Source organism: Alligator mississippiensis, chromosome 5 (genome assembly GCF_030867095.1).
Source record: "Alligator mississippiensis isolate rAllMis1 chromosome 5, rAllMis1, whole genome shotgun sequence".
Taxonomy (NCBI): domain Eukaryota; kingdom Metazoa; phylum Chordata; order Crocodylia; family Alligatoridae; genus Alligator; species Alligator mississippiensis.
In genome coordinates this window covers 220234932-220259311 of record NC_081828.1, presented here as the reverse complement: position 1 = coordinate 220259311, position 24380 = coordinate 220234932, and the positions used below count along the sequence as shown (strand labels likewise).

The 24380-nt window shown below is 66.3% G+C and overlaps 3 protein-coding genes across 3 annotated transcripts; all 3 read left to right on the top strand.

Annotated features, from left to right (window-relative positions):
- Positions 1–1675: 1675 nt before the first annotated feature.
- LOC109285074 (late histone H2B.L4) lies at positions 1676–3063 on the top strand. The gene is made up of 2 exons (XM_019495354.2): positions 1676–1834; positions 2554–3063. The coding sequence occupies exons 1-2, from the start codon at positions 1715–1717 to the stop codon at positions 2788–2790; spliced, it is 357 nt and encodes a 118-aa protein (XP_019350899.1). The 5' UTR covers positions 1676–1714; the 3' UTR covers positions 2791–3063.
- Positions 3064–3832: 769 nt separating this feature from the next.
- IQCA1L (IQ motif containing with AAA domain 1 like) lies at positions 3833–17392 on the top strand. Its single transcript, XM_059729378.1, has 18 exons — positions 3833–4286; positions 8885–9008; positions 9401–9576; positions 10137–10262; positions 12159–12364; positions 12458–12542; positions 12794–12910; positions 13035–13110; positions 13611–13717; positions 13925–14017; positions 14172–14221; positions 14371–14453; positions 14585–14692; positions 14946–15145; positions 15238–15324; positions 15709–15886; positions 16192–16430; positions 16690–17392. The coding sequence occupies exons 1-18, from the start codon at positions 3972–3974 to the stop codon at positions 16792–16794; spliced, it is 2475 nt and encodes an 824-aa protein (XP_059585361.1). The 5' UTR covers positions 3833–3971; the 3' UTR covers positions 16795–17392.
- A 2301-nt stretch (positions 17393–19693) lies between these two features.
- ASB10 (ankyrin repeat and SOCS box containing 10) lies at positions 19694–24077 on the top strand. Its single transcript, XM_059729307.1, has 5 exons — positions 19694–20726; positions 21378–21645; positions 21899–22403; positions 23299–23412; positions 23594–24077. The coding sequence occupies exons 1-5, from the start codon at positions 20489–20491 to the stop codon at positions 23777–23779; spliced, it is 1311 nt and encodes a 436-aa protein (XP_059585290.1). The 5' UTR covers positions 19694–20488; the 3' UTR covers positions 23780–24077.
- The last annotated feature ends 303 nt before the right edge of the window (positions 24078–24380 follow it).

Below are 24380 nucleotides of genomic sequence, written 5' to 3'. Positions count from 1 at the left end.
CATCTGGTACAGTCAGCAGCTCACTTGGAGCTAGGTTAAACCGCATTACCTGCTCGTGGGGTTTCGCTGCCCAGTGAAGCGGGTCCCTGGAGGTTTCTACTCGGGGTCGTGCCCTGTGCCAGAGCCCAGAGCTATCCCTGCTGGCAAAATGCGCTGCGGGCACAGCCCTATGGGGTGATAAATCCAGTCTGCTCTATGGTGCGTGCGCCACGTGTGAGAAACATGCTTTGGTGCAGTTGGCAGGCAGCGGTAGGCACCCGGGAAGAGGCTGGTCCCAAGTCCTGTGGGGAGGGGACTATAACCTAGTCCAAAGGGGGTGGGGTGGGGGCCATGGGGCTTCCTAGCAGAAACCAGTGCCCCCGAGCTGGACCAAGGGCCAACGCGGTCTGGATGCAACGGCAGAGCAAAGCAACAGCCTATGCAATGTCCCTGGGGCTGGCCCCTGTGCCCCGCTCTGGCACCAGCTCCTCGGACCGCACATGGCACCGGAGGGGTGAGGGCGATGCCTGCGGTCCCACCCTCACATCCAGCGGTATCCCGCCACCGGAGCAGCCCACTGAGGGACTCCCGTCACCCCCTCGCACACCTGCTTGCACACTGAAGGGAGCTGGGGGCATCTCCCGCAGGCCCGTGTTCAGCTAGAAGCAAGGGCAGAGCACGGGGCCCCGAGTGTCACAACACCTCCTGGCCAGGGACCACGAGCAGAGCCGGTCTCGGGGAGGAGGCATGCGGCCAGGCCAGTGACGCCCCAGGGAGGAAAGCAGCGTGTGCCTGGTGGGGGGGGGTTAACGAGGTTATACTTGCAGCAGAGTTCAGTTGTGGCCTCGGCCCTGACATGGCCCTGACCCTACTTCTATGATTCTATGACGCAGGGGTCAGCGCCAAAGCCGTGACCAGCCCCTGCTCCCCCGAAGCTCTGGGGAGACTCAGCGTCCTGCCAGGAGCCGAGGGTACGCGTGTCCAGCAGGGGCCGGACTCTGCCCTGCAGCACAGGCTGCTGGCACAGATCACCCCTGTTCAGCACTCCAGAGACGTGTGCACATACACGCACACCACACATGCACACATGCTCCCGCCAGGCGAAGGAAAGCAGGCAGCACCCTTGCACCAGACGCGCAGCCAAGCACCAAGGCACCCTGCACCCGCTCTGAGCAGGGATGGGGCAGAGCCCAGCTTGGGGCCGGTGCATGTGGCACATGCTCGTGTCCCCAGGGAGCCGGGGCCTGGGGCCATGCCCAGGAGAGGGGCCAGGAGCACATTCCCCCCGCAACCCATCCGCAGCGGGTAGGACGCCTGGAGCCGGCTCGTGCCACGAGGGGTGTGAGCCCAGCCCCTGGTCCCTGCTCTGGAGTGGGGAGGCTGCAGCAGGGCACGGTTTGCACCACTCCAGGGCGTGGGGCCGTGATACGGGACAGGCTCCTGCAGTGTCCCGGTCCCACAAACATCCCTGGCACCTCCCTTGTGCTTCGCCACCTCCGTGCAGAGCAGGGAGCAGGCACCAGCCCCTTGGGCCCTGGCCCTGTCGCAGCCTGCGCCCATTCCCCAGCTCTGGTCTTGCTGAGCCAGGAATCAGGTAGGAGCCACACCTGGGGCCTTCCCTGGCTCAGCGCGCTCACCTGTGGCCAGGGCTGCCCTGGCTACATAACCGCCCTCAGGTGAGGCCCTGCCTGCCTAGAGCCCTTGCTTAGTCCAGGGCAGAGAGCCAGAGGCGAGGATGAGCTTGGAGGCTGGGAAGAAGCGGGGCCGCCCTGCGGCCTCCGGAGACAAGAAAGCCAAGCGGAAGCTGAAGAGGAAGGAGACCTACTCGGTTTACATCTACAAGGTGCTGAAGCAGGTGAGCAAGGGGCTCCTGGCTGCTGGGGTTGCAACCCCCTTGCTGCTCCATCTGTGCCCCTGGGGGTTGGGGGCATGGGGCTGGGGGAGCTGGGCCCTGGGGAGGGGGCTGTAGGAGTCCTCTTGGGGGCAAGAGCACAGCACAAGGGGCTGCGGGGAGCAGGCAGCTCTGCCCCACGGCCCGTTCCCACCCCTGCCAGCCCAGTGCCTGGACCTCCGCCGGGCAGGCAGGCAGCCTGGGCTGCAAGCGGCAATGCTCAGAGGCCAGGGTGTGGGCTGGCTTGCTGCCCCCATGCCTCTGGGTCCTGGCCCTGAGCAAGGGTTAAGCCCCTGGGTGGGGTCCAGCTGCTCCTGTCCCTCCACTCTCCCTGCCACCACACAGTACCTGGGGTCTGGGGCACTGGTGCAGGGCCCTGACCCTGCGCTTGCAGGCGTGTGGGGCGTGCAGTGATGCTGCTTGGCCCCTGGGTAGGGGGAGCTGCCCTCTGCAACCCTGGGACCTCTGCCTGCTGCGCCCCCAAGCAAAGGGGCAGCACCTGGCCAGTGCCCCCCTGCAGCACGGGGTGTGGGCATGTGGGCCATGCATTGCTGGGGACCCAGGTCATGCCAGGGGCAAGGACTGAGCCCTGCTGTGAGTCTAGGCGGGGAGCTGCAAGGAGGGCAGGGCTGGGGCTGGGGGTGGAGCAGGATCTCTCATGCCTCTTGCCCCCTGCTTGGCAGGTGCACCCGGACACGGGGATCTCCTCGAAGGCCATGAGCATCATGAACTCCTTCGTGAACGATGTGTTCGAGCGCATCGCCAGCGAGGCGGCGCGCCTGGCGCAGTACAACAAGCGCACCACCATCACCAGCCGCGAGGTGCAGACGGCCGTGCGCCTGCTGCTGCCCGGAGAGCTGGCCAAGCACGCCGTCTCCGAGGGCACCAAGGCCGTCACCAAGTACACCAGCAGCAAGTGACCGCTGTGCCCCAATAAACCGCACTGCTGCCCCCACACCGCTGCGTCCTGTCTGGGGGGGTGGGCTGCGCCCTCTGGGGACCCCTGCGACCTCCAGGGCCCTGATGTCACAGGGGGGGCATTGTGTGGTCCTTGGTCTCCATGGGAATGGGCTCCGGGGTGTTTCCCGTGGTGCTGGAGCAGTGCCCGCCCGGGGCAGGCGTGCGCTGGGTTGGCAGGAGCCATGTCCAACCGGTGAGACAGGATGAAACTGGTGCTGTTGGGACATGAGGGGAGGGTGCCACGGGCAGCCTGGGGCAGGGGCAGGGCACTGGTGGTGGGGCATGGGCCAAATGCCCTGGACGTGAGGCTGTGGCTGAGGGGGGGCAGGCATTTGTGGGGGGGCTGTCCCCTTCCATATGCTTGGGAGCGCCGGGTCGCAGCAGCCCTGCCGCGTGCTCTCCTGTGCAGCTCGGCCTCCGCTACGGCCGTGGCTGCAGCCGGCTGGGATGCGGTCTGGGCTCGGGTGCGGGTTCCCGGCTGGCACCGGCGAGCTGCTCTGGCCCGCTGAAGGGTCTGCCCACGGGAGCAGAGCAGGTGGAGCCCAGCCTGGGGGGACTGGCTCCTGCCCCCACACCTGGGGGCAGTTGTCACAGCTGTGCTGGAGGGGCACCTCAGGCTGAGGTGGGAGCCCAGGCGCCCTGCTTGTTCGAGGTGGGGCGGGCAGGGGACCCGTGGACATGGGGTGGCCCTGGGCAGAGGGCTGCAGCATCCTGCACCCTCCTCCTCTGTCTCGGGTGGGGGCAGGACGCTGGGGAGCATGGGGCTCAGATCAGGTGTGGGGAAGCCTAGGGGCAATGTCCCTGCTGGGCCCGTGGGAGCGGGGTGCCTGCAAGGTACCCCCAGTGCTGCCTCAACACCCCCCCCCCCCCCCCCAGGGCCACGTGCTTGCAGCATCCTGCAGGGCTGAAGCCTGAGGCAGGTGAGGGGGCTCAACGTGCTGTGGGGGGACGCGAGGGACCGCACCTGTGCACAGGTGTTAGCCCCACTTGTGGTCCGTGAGGTCTGAGCTGCCCGCTCTGCTCTGCGCAGCACGGAGGATACCAGTCCTGGCCCCTCCGGCCCATGTCCCGGGGGTCTCTGCACCCACTTCCCTCCCCATGCTGACGAGCTGCCGCTGCTCCCCGCAGCACCTACGGGAGGATGTGGCTGGAGTCGCAGGTGGCCCTGAAGGAGCTGCTGGCCCAGGAGCTGCCAGCCACACCGCCGCGGCCCGAGCGAGACCGGGCCGCGTTCTCCCAGGGGCTGGCCACCCTGTTCCTGCGCTACGTGCAGGTCGTGCGGCGCCTGGAGACCTGCCACGACCAGATGCTGCAGCCGCAGAAGCGCCGCATGCTGCGCCGTGTGCTGGATGGGGCCCTGGGCCGCGTGCTGGAGCTGAAGGAGGCGCTGGTGCAGCTGGACCGCTCCGAGTACCACTTCATGGACCACGTGCTGCAGGACCTCAAGCTTACCCCGGTGAGGGCCTGGGGCTGAGATCCAGCATCCTGGAGGGGGCTGGGGAGGGCGAGTGGGGCTGGACTGAGGGCCTAATGCAGCTGGGAGGTGCTGGGCTGATGTCGGGAAGGGGGGACGGTGCTGGTGCACTGCACCCTGGAAGGAGCAGGGAGTGCTGCTGGGATCCTGTATTGGGGTAGATGCTGCTGCAGGAACTGCCCTTCCAGTTGAGCAGGTCCTGGACAGACGCTGCCCTGGGCAGGACTGGGGGGTGCTCTGTGCTGGGCGGCTCGTGCTCAGATGTGGCAAGGAATGAGGAAGGGGCGGAAACCCTCGCAGCTGCTGCTGGCACCAGGCTGGCTCCCAGCCACCACCCAAAGGCACTAGCAGTTCTGGGCATGGCCAATGCCTGGGGTGGCCTCTCCCGTGGCTGGAGCACGAAGATCGCAGGCTGTCCCTCCATGGGAAGGACATGGGCACTAAAGGGCTGGGGGTGCAGTGCTGCAGGTGCTGTGCACGGTTCCTGAGCACTGCCAAGCTGGGAGCCCTGGTCATGGACATATGGATCCGTGCATGAGCTGAGCCCAGCCCCAGCTGCTGGGCTTGGTCCAGCCAGGGAACAGGACAGAGCTGCTCCTTTAAACGTGCCTGGTATGTGCAAAGAGATCCTGCTACGAGGGGCTGCATCCTGCAGGTCTGAGGCCACTAGCAGCCCCTTGCCAGGTGGAAATGGAGGCTAATAAAGGGAATCATAGAAAATGAAGGTTGGGAGGGACCTCAAGAGCTCGCATCCTAATCCACCCCCCTGCTCCAAGCAGGACCAGCCCCAACTACATCCTCCCAGCCAAGGCTTTGTCTAGCTGGATCTTAAACTTCCACAGATGGGGAGTCCACCACCACTCTGGGTAACCTGTCCCAGTGTCTTACTGTCCTGCTAGTGACAGAATTTTTCTGAATATCCAACCTCCACCTCCCTTGCTGTAGCTTGAGCCCATTGCTCCTTGTCCTGCCATCTGCCCCTACTGAGACCAGCCCAGCTCCATCCTCTTTGCAGCCCCCCGGGCAGGGAGGTGAAGGCTGCTATCAAATCCCCCTCGGTCTTCTCTGCTGCAGACTTGAGCAGCCCAGGTCCCTCGGCCTCTCCTCACCAGTCATGTCACCCTCTGCGCTGAACAGAGGGGAATAATCACTTCTCTGGACCTACTGGCAACGCTCCTCCCAATGCAGCCCATGGAGCCCTTGGCAACGTGGGTGCACTGCTGGCTCATTCAGCAAATTGTCCCCTGTCACCCCCGCGGTCCATTTCTGCTGAGCTGCTGCCCAGCCCATCGCCCCCCGCCTGCCCCGGTGCAGGGGCTCGCTCCTCCTCCGTGCAGGACTTTGCACTTGTCCTTGTTGAACTTCAGGAGGTTCCTTTTGGCCCAATCCTCTGATGTGCCAGTCGCTCTGAATCCCTGTCCTACCCTCCAGCGTATCCACTGCTCCCCCCAGCTTGGTGTCATTGCAGACTTGCTGAGGGTGCACTGCATCCCATCTTTTAGGCTGTGGATGAAGACATTGAACCAAACCAGCCCCAGGACCGCGCCATGGGGCACCGCACTTGATACCAGCTACCACCTAGTCATTGAGCCACTGATTACTGCTCTGAGCCCGATGTGCCAGTCAGTTTTTTGTCCACTTTACAGTCCATTCATTTAGCTTGTACTGCCTTAGCTTGCCTGTGACAACGGTGTGTGAGACCTGTCTCAAAAACTTTGCTAAAATCAAGGTGTGCCACATCCACCAGTCTCCCCCCAGCCAGAGCCAGGCTCTTTGTCATAGAAAGCAATCCGGTCTGTCAGGCATGACCTGCCCCTGGTGAATCCATGCTGATGGCTCCTAATCACCTTGGCTGCTCACCTCCTCCTCGAACTGTGCTGCCCGGCGCAGTCGTCTGGGAGCTGACCTTGCCTGTGAAGACTGAGGTGAGACAAGCATTGAGCACTTCAGCCTTTTCTGCATCCTCTGTCACTAAGTTACATCCCCCTTGAATCAAATCCTGCCTTCCTGCACCCATTGCTCTTCCTGTTGGGTATTTGCAGAGACCTGGGCTGGCGCACTTGGCAGTCTCTTGCAGGAGGACAGCAACGCCCTGCTTCTAGCTCGCTGAGACCTGAGGTGGGGTGGGGCTTAATAAGTAGTAGGGAGGAGCACCTACATTCATCAGGTCAAGCTGACTTGCTACCAAGTCTTCTAAAAGAGTGGGCTCAGGAGCTTGGCAGGCAGATGCTTCTTAATAAACCCTAATATACGGGTGCAGTGAGCTGGGTAAATGCAAGGCAGGGACCCTGGTGTCAGCCCTGTGGAGAAGCACGGAGGCATTGATAAATCCTTTTGTTCCTGCATTATATAGATTGATATTAACTGTATTCCTATCAATGTGGCTTTATGGGAAATGGGTCCTGACTGTAGTTCCGGTCTCCTGAGCTGCCTCCCTGGGGTGCCTCCCGCCCGGCCGACCCCTTCCCTGGAGCACACCCGCTAGCCTGGGGTCCCGCTGCCACCATCCAAGGCTCTGGACTCACTTCTGGCTCTGCGCACCTTGGAGAACATAGGCCTGATCGTCCAATGGGTCCTAGACCCAATACAGGCACTTGGGGCACTTCCCCAAGTCAGGGGCTTAATAGGAAAGTCTCCCTTAGTCCACAGACCTAAGGGGCCTCCTCGGCACAATGTAGACCCACCCCTCAATAAGTCTCCCACACCGGTCACAAAGGAGAACTTTATTGATTACAGGGGTAGGGCGGAAACAGGGTAAAAGGTAGAGCAATATCAGAGGAATCTCAGAGGAATCCCATAGAGCAAACCAGGGTGACTGAGGTAGCCTTTTGATCTCACATCTGAGTTACTGTAAGCTAAAATATCTAATCGGATCTCGAGCAGCTTACTCACACGCATCAACCAGAGGTGGTTGGAGTTTCCTCTGGAGGCAGGGCACTCTTGGAGCATGCGGTGATGAGGAGAGAGCCAGGTTCAGATTCACCTGGATGACCGCATGGCTAATGGCTGCCTTCTTCCTGGCCCGGGCCTTTTTATCACCTCCGTGACCTCAGCAGCCCGGTCCAATCGAAGCTGCCAGTGCTGGCCCCTAGCCAACCAATTTAAAAAGCATCACTGGCTACCTTGGCCGTGAGCGGGGCTTTTCCCTCCCCCTGCCCAGGTGACCAGAGCATCTGCCTCCCAGGCACCAGGCTTTTGTCATGCAGACAGGGAGGGAGATCCCAGCCCTGAGGGATTCAACCCCAGCCTCTCACGCTGGCAGAGACAGGTCTCTGGAGAGGGGCACCGACGGTGGCATTTCTGCCACAAGGAGAGGCTGAGGGAAATGGGCTGATTTAGTCTGCAGAAGAGAAGACCGAGGGGGATTGAACAGCAGCCTTCACCTCCCTGCCCGGGGGGCTGCAAAGAGGACGGAGCTGGGCTGGTCTCAGTGGGGGCAGATGGCAGGACAAGGAGCAATGGGCTCAAACTTCAGCAAAGGAGGTGGAGGTTGGGTATTCGGAAAAATTCTGTCACTAGCAGGACAGTAAAACACTGGGACAGGTTACCCGGCGAGGTTATGAACTCTCCATCCTTGGAAGTTTAAGACCTGGTTAAACAAAGCCTTGGCTGGGAGGATGCAGTCAGGGCTGGTCCTGCTTGGAGCAGGGGTTGGATGAGATGTGACCGCCCAAGGTCCTTTCCAACCCTCGTTTTCTATGATTCCCCTTATGAGCCTCCATTTCCACCTGGCAAGGGGCTGCTGGTGGCCTCCGACCTGCAGCATGCAGTCCCTTGTAGCAGGGTCTCTTTGCCCATGCCAGACACAGGCTTAGGGATGCTGCGTCTGCCCTGGGGCAGGGGTCGGTTGGAGTGGGCCAGAGCAGGGAAGGGTGTCGCTGGGCTGGGGGGTGCTGAGGAGAGGCCTCCAGCTTGGTGCGTGGTCTGGTCTGTAGTGTCCCCTCTCTCTGCCCCTGACCTGAATCGTGGTTCCCTTGGCAAGGATGGAGCAGGATGAGGGCTGAGCCTGCAAAATGGGGGCATTGGGGTTCCCCACGGGCCGGGAGGAGCTCTACATTGGGGCAAGGGGTCCGTGTGCGGGGGCATCAGCAAGACCCTGCGCACTGGAGCTGCTCCCTCGTGCACAGCGGGGTGCCTGGGGCAGCGGCAGCCGCTGGAGCCCCTGAAGCATCCCGCACTGATGGAGAAACCCGGGGGCCGGGGGCTGCCCCCATCGTGCCCAGGGCAGCCGGGCTGGGGCCTTCCTGACAGGGCGGTGGAGACTCGCAGACTTGAACCTGCTCCTTCCCGCCGTGCGCAGGAAGATGGGAAACGGAGTCATCCTGCAGCTCTTTAAATTTCCACTGTGGACGAAGGAGGGGGCCGCGGCGGGCGCAGCCGAAAGTCCGTCTGCACCTAGCACACGTCCCTGTGCCGGGACTCGGAGGTGGCGTCAGCTGGCCGGGGCATGGCTTGGCGTGGCTGCGGGTACCGCGTGGGGAGCAGGGCCAGGGCTGTGGGGTGCAGGGGCCTGGGCCCCGGGTGTGCAGGCTGGGTCCGGGCTGGTGCCGCGGCTGAGCCCCGGCGCTGCCCGCACGCAGGCTGACGTGGAGGTGCCCGTCCCCAAGTACTTCCTGCTCGAGCGAGCCCGGGCCCTGAAGGAGCGGCAGCAGGTCCTGGCCGAGATCCTGGCCCGCATGGAGCCCAGCCAGCCCCCGCGGGTGAGTGAGTGCCCGCGGCCCCGGGGTGAGGCCAGCACGATAGGGAGCCAGGCAGTGCCTCCTGCCCGGGACGACCTGGGCTGCCCTGGATGTGGGCGGAGGAGCACGGGGGTGCCCCAGGATGGCAGGGGTGCAGTGGGGGGGCTATAGCAAACCCCACAGCAGGGGGGTGCATGGAGCCACGCCAAGCTTGTGAAGCAGGCAGGACACCACTGGAGACGGTCCTGGCCCCGGCTGGGCTGCGGGGTGCTCCTAGGAGGGCACTGGGGCACCCCTGGGCAGGCAGGGGGTGAGCCCTGCTCCCCCACAGCTGTAGGGGCACAACCGGGGCCGGGGTGAGGGGTGCCCGGGTGCCCGCCCCCACGCCGACTCCCGCCCCGCAGCCGTCGCGGGCAGCGCCGTCGCGGGACGAGGCGGTACGGCTGGTGCAGCGGGCGGAGCGGCTGCGGCAGGGCCGACTGCGGGCCCGGTTCATGGGGGACATCCGGCGGGACGAGGAGCGCGAGCGGTTGGCGCGGGAGAGCGGTGCCAAGGAGCTGGACCGCGAGCAGGCTGCCATCCGCATCCAGAAGGTGGGGGCTGCCCCTTGCCCCGGGTGGGCCTGAGGACCCCATGCCCCGGGTGGGCTCTGCCATGTCCCTGGCCTGGAGGTGCTGTTCCCTCCGTGGTGCACCCCCTCCTTTCTGCTCCCCAGGGCTGCCTGGCCCCTTTGCCCCACTATTCAGCCAGGTCCAGGCCGGGGCTGGCCCCAACGTCGGGGGTTGCACTGGAGGGCATTGGGGTGCAGGGCTCCATCCCCTCCCTGCTGCCCAGGGTGCAGCCTCCACCTCTCCCCCGTCCTCCCTGGCCTGACGCCTCGGCATGGCGCTGCCCTCCCTTCCTTGTGCCCTTTGCTCGTGCCGGCAGGCGGGGCTGGGGCTGGGGCTGACCCCGCCGTGTCGGGCTGCGGGGCCGTGGCATCTGCCCCCCTGGTGCCGGAGGGGCCGCGGCCAGGCTGACTGCTCTGCAGCCCGTGCCAGTGGGCAGTGCAGCGGGACCCGGGCATGGCACGGCGCCTCCTGTGTGGGTGATGGTCTGGGCGCAGGGGCGGCGCGGTGCCCCAGGACGGCTCTTCTCTGCTCTTCCCCCGCAGGTGTGGAAGGGCTGCCTGCAATGCCGGCGCACGGCTCTGGAGCGGCAGCAGGAGATGGCCTTCATCGGCATGGTGAGACCCCCGCCTGCCCACCCCCCCAGCCCCATTGTGCTGTGCCCCGTCCCTGTCACTAGCATACCCCCCCCACCCCCACAGATGGGGCAGGGCCCGGCTCCCCGTGCCCCTTGCTCCCGGGCAGGCAGGGGCGGCTCTCCCCTGCCCCGGGGTTATCCTGCAGGAGACACTGAAGAGCCCCCCAGGAGCGGGACCTGGTGGGGTCTCCTGGCAGGCCACCCCGGAAGGGGGCAGGGGTCCCTGCCTGGCGTCTCCCCATTTTTGGGGAAGGGCCCTGCCCCTGGGCTGGGATGCCTGGCGTGGGGCCTGCCCTGCCCGGTGCTGGGCTGGGTCCCGTGCCACGGCGCTGGCTCGTCGTCGCGAGCCGTGGCTGGCGGTGCCGGCGGGCACCGTGCGGCTCTCGCAGGGAAAAGAGCGGGTGATGGATGGCTCGGCGACGGCAGAGCCATTAGGGTGAAATATGAACCCCCTAATGAAGTGCAGCCGCGGCTCCACTGCCTGCGGGGGATGCAGGGACTCCCGCCGGCTCCTGCTGCGGGGTCAGGTGGGCGGCCCCGGTCCGGACGCGGCTGGTGGGAGCCGCCTGCCCCGGCAGCTTGGCCTCCCTCGAGCCCGAGGTGGCTGCAGGGCAGGGCAGCTTCACGGTCTGCAAGCGACGGGATTGGGGCAACCCTGGGGGCTGCGGCCGGGTGATAGAGGAGGCACAGGACCCCTGACCCCCACACCCTTAGCAGTGGGGCATGCTGGCAGCTCCCAGGCCAGTGGGGCTGGGGTCCCGTGCTCCTGTCCCTGGGAGTCTGCCTGCTGCGCCGCTCTGCACGGCTGCAGCACCCTTCGGCGGCCCGCTCCCCGCGGGGCTGCAGTGGCCGAGGGGCTGCAGCCGGGGTGGATGGCCTGGGTAATGAAGCCTGACCCCTGCCCTGATCTCCCTGCCCTGCACCCCATCTCTGCCAAGAGGGTGCACCCCTTGCATGGAGCCCGCACCCACCCGGCGCTCTGCTTCCCGCCGCCGCCCGCCGCTCGGGGCCTGGGCAGGGCTGCAGAAACCTGTGGCCAGTGCTGTGGGGGCAGAAGGTGGCACGGGGGTCTCCGGGTGGGGGCCAGGAGAAGCTTGGCCGCAGTCGGGGAGCCAGGGCCTGTTTGCACAGCGCTGGTTGCACCTTGCCGGGGATGTCGGCAACCAGCCTGAGCCTGCAGCTGCCAGCCCGCCGCCTGCAGCCCCTGCGCGCCGTGCTGTTCATGCGTCCAAGGTGCTGTGAGCTGTCAGGGTGCTGCCCCGTGCAAGCTCTGCGGGGTGTCCCTGCTGCCTCTGTCGGTCCCGGGGGAGCAGGAGCACCCGCCCTTGCTCCCTGCCTGTCCCTGTGCTGCTGGGGCTGCCTGGCCTGCGGGCCCCGATCCACCCTCCCCGCTCTGCACCCCCGCCTGTTGCTCTGGGCGAGCGGGGTCTCCGTGGCTCCGCTCGGGCCCGCTGGCTGCAGCTGACCGGGTGCCCGGCGGGGGGGAGGAAGTGCAGCGTCCACGCGGGGCGGGGGCCGCACGCGGTTTCCCATTAGCGAGTGTTTAGTTCAGCGTTTTAAATAATTGTGTCCTCGGAAGGATATTTAAAATCCATTTGGGAGGCAATGAGGCGGGAAAGTGCCTGTGCCATTGTGATGACGCGGCCGCGCGGGAAGCACCGCACATGCATATTACGGGCTCATTACGGGTAATCGACTCCGCGCCGGCCGCCCCGCGCCCCACCGCCCCAGGCGCCGCACTCAAGGGCCGGGCAGGACGGGCCCATCTCTGCAGCAGAGGCGGGAGCACGAGACACAAGGCAGCCGGGGCAGGCGAGGGGCGGTGGGCCTGCACAGCAGGCGCTGGCCGCTTGGCCCCTGGTCCCTACACACCGCGTCCAGCCTCTCGCCCCGGTCGTTATGGTGCCCCTACCCCGTGGCATCCCCGCAGGTCTCCGACCCAGCAGCCCCGGGGCTCTCGGCCGTGGCACTGCGGGCGCAGCTGGGCGAGGACTTTCGGCGGCTGCGGCAGGCGGACCGCGAGGCCGAGTACCAGCAGGCACTGGCCGGCACGCGGGCGTTGCTGCTGGAGCTCGAGGGGCCCAGCCTGCAGGAGGCCATGAAGGAGCAGCTGCGCCAGTGGCTCCTCGAGTGCCGGTGGGCCCCGCAGCATCGCCCCCCACCCGCTCCGCCCTCCCGCTCGCCCCCTGGCCCGCCAAGCGCTCATGCTTGTCGGGCCCCCTCGCACAGGGACCTGACCGGGCACTTCCCAGAGTACCCCGACGAGGATGTGGGGGGCTCCAGCATCCTATTTGCAGAGAAGACCCCTGAGCAGGTCACGGGGCGCCAGGCCGGGGGGCAGTAGTGACCGGGGTGGCGGGAAGCTGGCTGCAAGCTGGCCCCAGGGTGGGGTGCCGCACATTCAGCATGGGGTGGGGAGGGGTGCCTGTGGGGTCAGGGCAGGGGGCCAGGCTGGCGGACCGCATGGGGGGGCTATGGCCCCCATCTCTGCCAGCCCTCTGGGAGCTGGGGTCCTGCCGCGGCCTGGACACCCCGGTCCAGCAGGGTCATGCTGGGGGCCCGCAGGTGAGAGAAGAGCTGGAGCAGCTGGAGAGAGAAGAGGGGGACAAGAAGAAGAAGAAAAAGAAGAAGAAAGAGGAGAAAGAGAAGGCAAAAAAAGGCAAGAAGAAGGACAAGAAACCGGTGAGCCCCTGGCTGCAGGGGAGGAAGTACTGTCTGCCCTTCCCCGCGCGCCAGGGCTGTCCCCGCTCCTCCCTGCGGGCTCCCGCTGCGTCCCGTGACTCCCTGCGCTTGGGGCTCTTCCCAGGAGGAAGCTGAAAGTCTAATGCTGCCTCCCTCCAAATTCCTGCCCATCATCAGCACGGGCTTCATGCAGTACCAGGGTAAGGGGGCTGGACGGGGCGGGAGGAGCACACCACCTGCACGCGCACACCAGCTCGCACCCACAACTGCACTCTGAACCAAGGGAGACCTCTGCCATGATGACCTGGACCAAGCCCTGGCAGGGTCTCCTGTCCTGGCCGCCCGGGTCTCCTGTGCCCGGCACTTCCCCGTGGCCCGGGCTGCAGACGGGCTGACCGTGAGGATGCAGGTCCCAGGGCTGAGAGCGGTGCCCGTGGCCAGCATTGACCCTCCCGCCTGCGTGCACGGGGCTGGCACCGGCGAGGCACAGCTGGGCGACAGCGTGTCACTCGGGGAGGGGACCCCAGTGCCACATCGGTGCTGTGTGGTGGGGGCTGGGGGCAGGTGCTATGTGGCATTACGGTGCCGACTCCTCCTATGCGATGCCTGGGGGTGCCCGGAGCTGCAGTGGTTTGTGGGGGCGGTGGGAGAACAAGGGAAGTGGGGATGTGGCAGGGTCAGACCAGCCCCCCCCCCGCAGCCACCTGGGGAGAGCGGGACGTGGGCAAGCCGGTGCAGCAGGGCTGCAACCTGGAGCTGATCAAGGCCCAGATGCGGAAGGAGGTGGAAAAGGAGGTTCGGCTGCAGGTCAGTGGGGGCGAGGGTCCTGTCCCTGCGGCATGGCCAGGCCCCACGGCCGTTGGGGATGTGGGGGTCTGCTCTGTCGTCTCCCCTTGAGCCTGGGGGATGCCGGGGCCAGGCTGCCCAGGGAGGGCGGGGGTCTGCAGAGGCCACGTGAGGATGGGGGGAGCCCTGGGGGTGTCCCTGGCACTGCCACAAGCCCCTGCTCCCCAGGTGGACGAGATGATGCGCCAGGAGCTGCAGCGGCTGAGGCTGGCCGTGGACCGTGAGGAGACCAGGCCTCTCAAGGCCAAGAAGAGCAGCAAGGTCGGGGCCGTGTGGGGGGACCGGGGAGTGCTGGTGTTGGGCATGAGGGGCTGGGATCAGGGGCATGGATGGGGGCTGTGTCGGGGTGGGGGCACAGGCCCCTCGAGCTGTCCCGATTGTACGGGTTTCCCCTTCACTTCTTTCTTCCAAGCAGAAGTTGGGGAAGAAAAGTGGGAAAAAGGAGAAGGACCTGACCCAGGACAGGTGTCGCCCTCATAGCTGATCCTGGCCCCGCTCTCGCCGGGCTCGTCCAGCCCCGGCCCCCTCTGCTCGGAGGGGAGCCTGCCCCCCAAGCCCCTGTCTTGGCAGGGGCTGAGTGGGGCGTGCGCTCCCTGATGCCCCCCTGCCCCCAGGACCCTGGACTCGCTGTACGAGGAGCTGGTGCTGCAGGGCATCCTCAAAAAGCCCCAGGCCGTGCCGCTGGCTGACTACACCGGTGGGCACCCACCTGGGGTGGGAAGGGAGCCAGGCCCAGGCACGGCCCCGTGGTGGGTTGCTTGGGGGCAGGGGTTGGTGCTGGGGTGGGAGCTGCCCCTTTCGCCCCTTGACCCCTGCTCCCCCCCACAGGCGACTTCAGCTACCTGGGCAGCACGCTGCGCGCGGCGGGGGCCGAGCCCGCGCCCTCGGTGCTGGACGTCCGGCAGAACGTCGTGCTGTACGCCATCCTGCGCCTGGGTAGGGGCAGAGCCGGGCTCAGCCCCAAAGCCGACCCCGTGCCCCAGCCTGGGGCGGCAGCAGGGCTGGGGTGGGGCGCAGGGCTCGTGCTGTGCGTTGGCTGGGGGGATGCATGGAGGGGTGCATGCGTGCAATGTCCCGTGGAGGGGTGGGTGTTCCCGTGGGGGGGTGCCAGGCCCTGCTGGGGTGCTCTGCCACCTGCATTGGGATCAGATACAGACCCCCCACCCCGTCCCATCCCCATGGCTCCTAGGGTCACCCACGGTGCACGAGCTGGCACCACAGGTGAGGTCCCTCCTGCTGGCTGGCCCTGCGGGCACTGGGAAGAAGATGCTGGTGCACGCCGTGTGCACCGAGACGGGCGCCAACCTCTTCGACCTCTCCCCCGAGAACCTGGTGGACAAGTACCCAGGGAAGGCCGGCCTCAGCCTGCTCATGCACATGGTCTTCAAGGTACCGGTGGGGCTGGGGAGGAAGCCTGCAGCAAGCCGGGAGCTGTTTCCCGTGTGCCCCCTGGCTCAGCGCCTCCCCACGGCCCCTTGCAGGTGGCGAGGCTCCTGCAGCCGTCGGTGATCTGGGTCGGCAACGCGGAGAAGACGTTTTACAAGAAGGTCCCGAAAGAAGAGAAGGAGGTGAGGCCGTGGGGGGCAGGGGGGACCTGGCATGGGGCTGTGGGGCAGGGTGGGGGGATGTCCTTGGAGCAGGGGGGAACAAGCCCCCCAGGTAGATGGGGCTGCAGGGCTGGCTGGGGGGCAGGTGGTGGAAGATGCCCCGGGCTGTAGCACAGGGGCAGGTAGTCCCCCGTGGCACCGCTGCCGCTTGTGTGTCTGCCCCCGCGCCGCCTGCCCTTACCCATGTCCCCCTACCCGGCTGGGTTTTCTGGGCTGCATCTTGCTCTGTTTAAGGGCTGGGAAGTCCTGAAGCAGCAGAAACCCCCTGACCCCCCCAGAGCCCTGCCCAGGCGCCCCCAGCTCCAGTCCCTTGCGCCAGCCAGGCCCCGCCCTTGCTGCCCGCAGGCCGAGCCGAAGCGCCTGAGGAAGGAGCTGCCCAAGGCCCTGAAGATGCTGCGGGTGGACGACCGGGTGCTGCTGCTGGGCACGTCTGACCGGCCCTACGTGGCCGATGCCAAGGCCCTGTGCAAGGCCTATGAACGGGTCCTCCTCGTGCCCCGTCCTGACTACACCTCCCGCTATGGTGAGCGAGGACCCAGCCCGTCCCCCCTTTCTCCCCTACCAGTGGCCGCTGGGGCTCAGGGGCATCACTGCCCTGCCCTGGTCGTGTAGCCAGGGGCAGCACCAGGGCATGGGACCCATGCAGCACAGCAGAGGTGAGGGTGCTGGGCACCGAGCCTCGCAGCTGCCTGGGCTTGTGCTGGTGACCCCCTCGCACCCCTGCACAACAGCTGGGTGCAGTGCATCCATCCCCTTGCTTGTGCAGCCAGGCCAGCTGCCCCCCACCCTGCCCCACTGCGTCCCCTGTGACCGCCCCTCTCGCCGCAGTGACCTGGCAGCGCCTGATCCAGAAGCACGGTGGCACCGTGGGCCGTGGCCTGGACCTCAGCGCCCTGGCCACTGTCTCGGATGGCTACAGCCAGGGGCCCATGGCGCAGGTGGTGCGGGCGGTGCTGACCGAGCGGCGCATCCTGCAGCTGCCCAGGAGGCCGCTGCGTGCCGAGGAGTTCCTGCAGCTGCTGCCCAAGGCTGACCCGGTCTACCCTGAGGAGGAGAAGACGCTCCAGGTGCCGGCCCCTTCCCTCCCCACTGCCCCCGCTGTGACCACCAACTCGGGGATGGGCTGGGTGCGCTTAGACCTCCGGAGCCAGTCGTGCTGTGCTTTGGTTTGGCTGAGCAGCTGCCTGGGGCAAGGCAGGGCTGTGTTGCCGAACACAGCAGTGCAGCCCAAACCAAGCAGCAGGTCTGCATGCACATTGGCCCTGGCTCCCCGCTGCCTCCCCTGGGAGCATTGACCCCACCGCTTACCTGCTGTCTCCCTCGCAGGACTGGTACCTGAAGACGCCCCTGGGTAAGAGGTGGCTCAAGGCCACGGAAGAGCAGGTGGAAGGGAAGGAGATGCAAGGGAAGAAGAAGAAGGGGAGGAAGTAGAGCTGGCTGGAAGCGGGGAGCTGGCAGCACCCCTGGCTGGGGCAGCCTCATAAAGCCAACTTGACCTCAGCCCTTCCCTCCTGAGCCTTGCGAGGGGCTTGGTGCAGGTGTGTACACCTGTGGGTCCACGTGCAGGGAGTGCATGTGTGCATGTGTGTGGGCACATGCTTGGGGAACATGTACATGTGCAGGTGAGTCTGGAAAGGGCTTTGTGCGTGGGTCTGGCCCGAGGCCAGCACACCTGCTTGTCTGAAGAGAAGGGTGGCATGTGTGTAGGTGTGTGTGCTTGTCCAGGGCACGCTAGGGTGTGGATCCATGTGTCACAGAGGTGTGCACAGCTGGGGAGGAGGGTGTCACAGAGGGGTGAGTGCATGTCCACGTGTGTTCAGTTGCAGCTGGAGGGAACCAGAGCGGTGACACCTAGCCCTGCTGTGCACGCTGGCTGGGAGCACACAGGTGGCCTGGGGGCCCTTGCAGTGCCCGTTTGGTCTCAGGGTGGAGGGGTGCTCATAGTCTGGCTGTTACAGCCGGAGAACAATGCCTGGCACCGAGGGAGCTTTGGGGCTGTCGCGGGGCAGGTGCCAGCTCCTTGCACCTCTGGCTCAGCACCTGGAGCATGAGAGGGGGTGACACCCAGGGCTGGGTGCCCCCCACCTTGCCAAGTGACCCTGTGCTGCCTGGCCTGGCTAGTGGTTGTGGGGACTCCGTGCATGGACACGGCCCCTTGGAGCCTGCTGGCGGCATGGTGGAGACACCGGCAGCCCCGTGGCCCCGAGCTGCCTCTGCCCCCCTGCCTGGGCCGCAGCAGAGAGATTGAAGCGCCTGTGCCCCAGCGCAGGGAAGAGCATGAGGCGGATGTGTCCCTGCCCCCACCTGCCTTCCCTGGCCAAAGGGACACAGGAAGCCTGCTCCAGCCATGGAGGACAAACAAACAGTGCGGGGCTGGGCTGCCAAGCTGCTATTTATAACGGGTGAGTCAGGCTGGACTGAAGGGCTCAGCCCGCCCCGAGCTGCCAGAGCCGGGGAGCACCCAGCCAAGGGCACGGGACCCTGCCAGACGCTCGCGGGCTGCCCTATAAATCAGGGGCTCGTCCCATTGCTTGCTATGACCGGCAGCACCTTCACCTTCGCATTCACCTCGGCTGCGCTGCGCTCACTGCGGCTGGACGAGGAACGGCTGCACTGCTGGAAGCTTGCCCAGCGCGTGGGCCCCTCCTGCCGCCCCAGTCCCAGTGCCCTGTGCCCTGGGGGCTGGGGGTCCCCGCGCCGCCGCATGGAGCCTCTTGCCTGCCACGACTTTCTGGTGCAGAATGCGCTTTTTGCTGGTGACCTGGAGATGGTGCGGCAGCACTTCACCGAGAGCGCTGCCATCAACCTCGTCATTGAGGCCAAGGGTGATGAGCTGCGCTGGACCAGCCGCAAGCTGGGTGAGGGGGGTAGGGCACAGGGGTGGTCTAAGACTGAAGGGAAGGAGCTGGGACTGTCCCAGGGGTGCGGGGGGAGGTGGTGCTGGGATGTGGGGCCGTGAGGGATCCTGGTGATGGTGCCAGGCACATCCCCTGCCCCACCGCAGGCTCTGGGCAGCCACGGCTGTCCTAAATCACATTGGGTTCCCAGCCACATCCACAAGCAGAGCACGGCCATGGTCCCTCTACCCGGGACCTCTTGAGCATATATTGACAGCACTTCACAGAAGCAGGATGTTGACTGCCACGGTCCACCCATGGTCCCCCTCCTTCACCTGTGGTGGGGTTGGGTGTTGGGCCTGTGTTGGGTCAGGGTTAAGGATATCTCATGCCGAGTTCAGATTATTGTTGCCTGGGCTGGTTTGGATAGGGCTGGTCCTGCCTCAGGACTGGATGTGATGTCTGGAGCGCCCTGCCAGGCCTGTGGCTTGAGGACTCTGAAGGAGATGCGTGTGCCAGGGCTGTTGCAGCCTGGGCTTGTTTTGCTGTGCATGCACGGATATGCATGTGTGTGCAGGGGCAGTACGTGCACCGCCTGCACACCTGGCCCTATGCTCACTGAAGTCTGCAGAGGTGCCAGGTGTTGCTTGGGTCTGCCCCGAGGGCGAGATGGTCTCAGATGCCCAGGTCTGGATCAGGAGCACTATGCAGACCTGGGCTGGGCCTTCGAACTCGGCACCGCATTTGTCCCAGCCAGCGCTTGCCTTTGTGCCTGGTGCTTCGTGGTGCTGCAGCTGTCATGGCCCTGGTGCCAAGGAGGGCAGGGCAGGTACGGGGCCTGGCAGTGCAGGGGTCTGTTGCTGGCTGGCAGACAGGGTGGGTCTAGGTGATGGGGGAGGCAAGATCTTAGCAGCAGTGTTGGCCACGACAGCTTCACAGGCAGGTTCAGGCTGAAGGATGCGTGACCCTTGGGCTGTCTCTTCCTGCCTCGCCCACCTTTGCCGCCTGCCCCTCTCCAGCGTGGGGGCACCAGGGCAGCCAGGCACATGCACAGGGTGGGGTGGGGTGGGGTGGGGTGAGGTGGGGAGGAGCATTCTGGGCCGGCGTGCCAAGTGTGAGGCGGATGTGTCTTTGCCCGCTGCTCCTGTCCCTTTGCAGGCTTTACCTTCCCGGGTGCAGCTGGACGCCAGGTTGGGCCTGCTGCCCCAGAGTAGGGGAGCGCTCTGCCCCAGCCGTGGGGACAGGTTGCCCTGCGGTCACAGCTGCATCTATTGCAGGCAGTGCTGGGCGGCGATGCCCTCTGAGATATGGAGGCTGACAGGTGAACCGAGAGGTGGCTGGCAGCTGGGCTGGCCACAGACCACGTGCGATAGTCCCAGCCCCTGCCCGGTCTCGGCGCAGCGGATGTTTTGCTGGCTGCTACGGGTGGGGGGGGAGGGGTAGGGGGGTGGGGGTGGGTGGGAGGGAAGCTTTTCCCCTTCCTGCTGCTTGTGTGTGTGTGTGGAGGGGTACTGCCTCCCCCAGAGGTGCTGGGTGCTGCAGCCCAGGCTGGGGCTGGGGCTGGGCAGTGCCAATGCTCCTGCTGGCACCAACCCCCCAGGGTCCTGGCTGGAGGGTCTTGCCCCTACGCTCAACCTCAGCCCCACACCGCACTGGGGCAGGAAGGGATTTCCTCCCCTGCTCAGACTGGTCTGCACTGGGGGGTTTTGCCTTCCTCTGGTTGCCTTGGCCTGGGCTCTTTGCAGCGTCCCTGATTCCCCTGGCAGCAGCAGGACATTGGCTGTAGCCCCCCTCTATACCGGGGCAGGGGTGATACCTGGGGCTGTGTCAGGGTGACTGGTGTGGCACACTTAGTCACACGCGGGGTCTGTCTAGGGGGGTGGGGGTTGGACGGGGCTAATCCTGCCTCATGCAGGGTTTGGGTGAGATGTGTCCCCTGCAATCCCTGCCAGCCCCGCTTCCCCAGGGCACCCCCAGCCCTGCCTCTCCCTGCCCCCCATCACGTCCCCTCTAACAGCTGTGCAGGGCCGGGCGCTGCTGGCCAGAGCCACGTCCTTTTATCTGCGTTTTGGGCCGAGCTCCCGAGTCACGCGGCTCCCCAGAATAGCGCAGGCTGCGACCCGACACTTCTGGGCAAGCGGAGACCTGACACCCCCGTGCCTCCCCACCCGCGGTCAGAGCCCCAGCGCCCAGCCCAGGGGCGAGTCGGGCTGGCCCCTGAGCCCTGACCCCCAGCACCCAGTGGCGGCAGCAGTCCTGAGGGTGCCACGCTCCCCTGCCCCGGTGCCATGGGCAGCTGTGCGCAGACCGGGGGCCGGCAGCCGGCCCGGTGGTATCCAGACCCCATCGTGACCAAGAAGGCGGAGGGCCCTGCCTGGGCGTACTGGCAGGCGCTGGTGGAGGGGGACGTGGGCGCCCTGTCCCGGCTGCTCGGCGACCCACAGGCCGCGCTTGGCCCTAACGCCGTCTTCGACACCAGCGACCTGGAGGAGTGGAAGAATTACCGCTTCAATTTCCGCTGCCTCCGTACGGCCCCTCTGCCGGCACTGGGCAGGGTGGGCTGGGGCTACCGGCGGGCACGGCCTGGTTGCACCGCGTGCCAGGCCCCGGGGGCAGAGACTGGGTGCTGGGGGGCTGCAGTGGGTGGTGGGTGGCACCTGCCCGTGGGGGCATTGCCTGGGGTGGAGCTGCCACTATCTGCACCAGGGATGTTTTTGGCCATGGGGTGTCTGAGGCTGGGTGTGGGGTGCACATGCTGACTCTGAGGCTGGTTCAGGGGTGTCACCAGTCCCGCGGTGGGGGTTTGAGACTGATGTTGGTGGGGTTGGGGTCCTGATTGGGGTGCAGAGAGCTGCTGTTGCTGTCTGGAGGGGGCAGGGGTGTCTCTGCCTCCAGAGCCCTTGGCTCCTGCCTGTCGCATCCCCTCCTCCCTGACCAGCCCTGCTGCCACCGTCCTGCCCCGTCCCCTGCCCGTGCCCTCACCCCAGTCTTGCCTGCCCTGCCTGGGCTAGAGCTGCAGACAGCGCTTGGGACCCCTCGCAGACCTCCTTTCCTGCTCCCTAGCACAAGCTCCCAGGCCTCTGGGTGTTGTATGGACTAGGGCAGAGCGAGGGCATCTGGGCCTGTCCAGGGGTCTGGTGCCCGATGCTGCCCCACTGACCCCCCACTGCCCCGCAGGGCTGTGGTCACTGACCTACGAGCAGGAGCTGACCACGCCGCTGCACATCACAGCGGGACGCGGCTACGCCGACTGCCTGCGCTTCCTGCTGCTGCGGGGCGCGGCCGTGGACTTTGCGCCCAGCGGCAAGACGGCGCTGCACGAGGCCTGCGCGGCCGCCCACACCGACTGTGCGCGCCTGCTCCTGGGCTTCGGCGCCGACCCGCAGGCCGTGTCCGAGGATGGCTACCAGCCGTTGCACCTCTGCAAGAGCCCTGGCTCCCTTGAGTGAGTCCCAGCGGGCACGAGGGGCAGGAGGACGGCGGAGCCGGGAGGCAATGCTGGGTGCTGGAGCTGCTGGGGGCCCAGCGCCCCTCCAGATGGACAGGGCTCATCCTGTGCCCCTAGCCGGGACCTGGGGGCAGCTCCAGCCAGGCTCCGGGGTGGCAGAAAGGGGCAAAGGGTGGTGGGGCCAGACTCCGGTGGGAGGGAAACGGGGTGCTGGGCCAGGGGCTCATGGCTGAGCGCTGCCCCTGCTCAGGTGTGCCCGGCTGCTGCTGCAGAGCGGTGCCAGCGTGAGTGTGGCCACGGAGGACGAGGAGGACTCGCCACTGCACGTGGTGGCCCGACACGGCCTGCCCGAGCACGTGGGCCTGCTGCTGCGCTACGGTGCCGCTGTGGACGCTGAGAACGAGGAGGGCCAGATGCCGCTGCATGCCGCCTGCGCGCAGCCCCACGGGCCCGAGGACATCGAGCGCTACTTCGAGGTGTGCCAGCAGCTGGTGGAGCACGGGGCCCGCGTGGACGTGCCCGACCGCGATCTGCAGCGCCCGCTGCACCTGGCCTGCAAGGTGGCTAATGCGCGTGTGGTGGAGCTGCTGCTGGACCATGGCGCCAGCGTCAACATCATGAACTACAGCGGCAACACGGCCATGCACAACGTGCTGCAAGTGGCTGCCTACAAGCTGCTCCACCAGCCTGAGCGCATGGTGCGCGCCCTGCTCAACCACGGCGCTGTGCGTGTCTGGCCCGGCTCCCTCACCAAGGTGTGAAGCCCTCGTGGCCTGTGCATGTGTGTGCGCGCACTTGTGTATGTGTCTGCATGTACAAGCCTGTGTGTGCATGCATGGGTAGGTCTATGCGTGCATGTGTGTGGCTTAGCAGTGTGGCCAGGAGGCACTCACGGGCTCCCCTGGCTATTGGGGGCTCCACCATCCTGCTGTGGGCTAAGATGCCTTTTTCCCGGGCAGAGCTCTGGTCCTCCACCCGTCCCCCACCACGCCGGGCCTACCCCTGCCCTGGTGTGGACAAGCCTTCAGGACAGGGGGGATGGGGTGGGAAGGGGAAGCATGGCAGAGGCAGGGGCTGCTGCCAGCCCCCAAGGAGGGTGCGTGGCAGGGGCAGCAGGGGCACTGGGGCAATGTGAACATGGGCATGGGGTCAGGACTCCCCAGGCTCCCCGCCAGTGCTGGCTGCCTCCATGGCGCAGGGCAGCAGCACGCAAAGGGTTAACCATCTGTCTTAATTCCCGAGCAGCAATAATTACCCAGCCCGGAGATCGGCAGATTGCTCTCCCCTTTGGGAAAATACAGGAAAATCAACAATTAACACTAATTAATCTCCTATTAACACCAGATAATGAGGATCACTCTGCAGCCGGATTGGCTCTGACAGCTACCAGTGGCCTGGGTGGCGGGGAGTCAGAGCCGGGGGCTGGGTGGGGGTCTGCCTCGCCCAGCTCAGCCCCGTGGCCCGGGCATCCTGCCACGCCTGGGCACGGCACCCCCGGACAGCAGGGACCTGCCCGTGGCACGTGTTGCGTGTCATGACCCCGGCTGGGCACGGTACTTCCTCCGGTGCCACGCTTGGGGTGTTGAACCCAGGCAGCCGTGGCGCTGTGCGGTGCCCAGCCCTGACCCTCCCCACCCCGCCCCGGCGCAGGTGCTGCGGTACTGCCACGCCGCCCCCCGCGTCATCGAGGCCCTGATCAACAGCTACGACCGCGTGCGCGTCTCCGACGAGTGGGCAGAGGCCGTTCCCCCCGACACCCTGCAGGTGCGGACGGGGCTGCCCGGGCCTGGGGGCTCCCACTCGGGCAGGCGCTCCCCTGGGAGCGGGAGTGTGGCAGGGGGCACGGGGAGAGCTCCTTGTTCAGTGCCGGTGGGGTTGTGCCCCGTGCCCTGGGGCTGGGGTCCTGTTCGCCCCTTGGCGCCGACACCCTGCCCTCTTCTTGCAGAAACACCAGGGTTTCTACCAGTCGTTGTTCGCGCTGGGGCAGCAGCCGCGCTCCCTGCAGCACCTGGCGCGTTGCACGCTCCGCACCCACCTGGAGGGCCGGGTGCTGCTGGCCGCGCCGCGCCTGGGGCTGCCCCCCGCCCTGCTCCGCTTCCTGCTGCTCGACTTCGAGGACGTTGTCTACTAAGGGCTGCTGCCCCGTCTGCGCCAGCCTGGCCTGTGTCTGCCCTCCGAGATGTGCTGTGTGGCTCCTGCTCCTGCCCTCTGTGCCTCTTCCCGCGCCCCCTTTTGTACCACAGGGACTTTGAGGAATAAACCCTGGTCTTTGCCTAATCCTCCCTGCCACGGGCTGCGTCCCACGCAGCGCCGGGACCGTGGCCGCCCCCTCCAGCCAGATGCTTCCTGCCTGCACGGGTGGGGGTGCCACGGAGAGTGATGGGGACTAGGCCCCGGGCTGGGCGTGCAGAAGGGGGTGGTTTGGCTCAAAGCCCTTCAGTCCCTGGTTGCAGGGGGGAGATGCTCAGAGCCAGGCCTGTGGAGCCCGTCCCTCCTCGGGGGCTGTCGCAGGCCGTGCTGGGCCATGCAGCAAGCTGTGCACGGCAGGGGGTAAGTGGGGGAGCTTGGCCCCAGATGCAGCTACTGGGTGGGCAGAGACACCTCATTGCTGGGTCCTTGGGCCACGTGTTGCAGTGACAGGACCCCACGGCCCCGGGTGCTGTGAGCATCCCCGCTCCCACCGGCGCGGCTCCTGCTCTAGCAGCAGGGAAGGCGCTGAGCGCTGGCTCCGT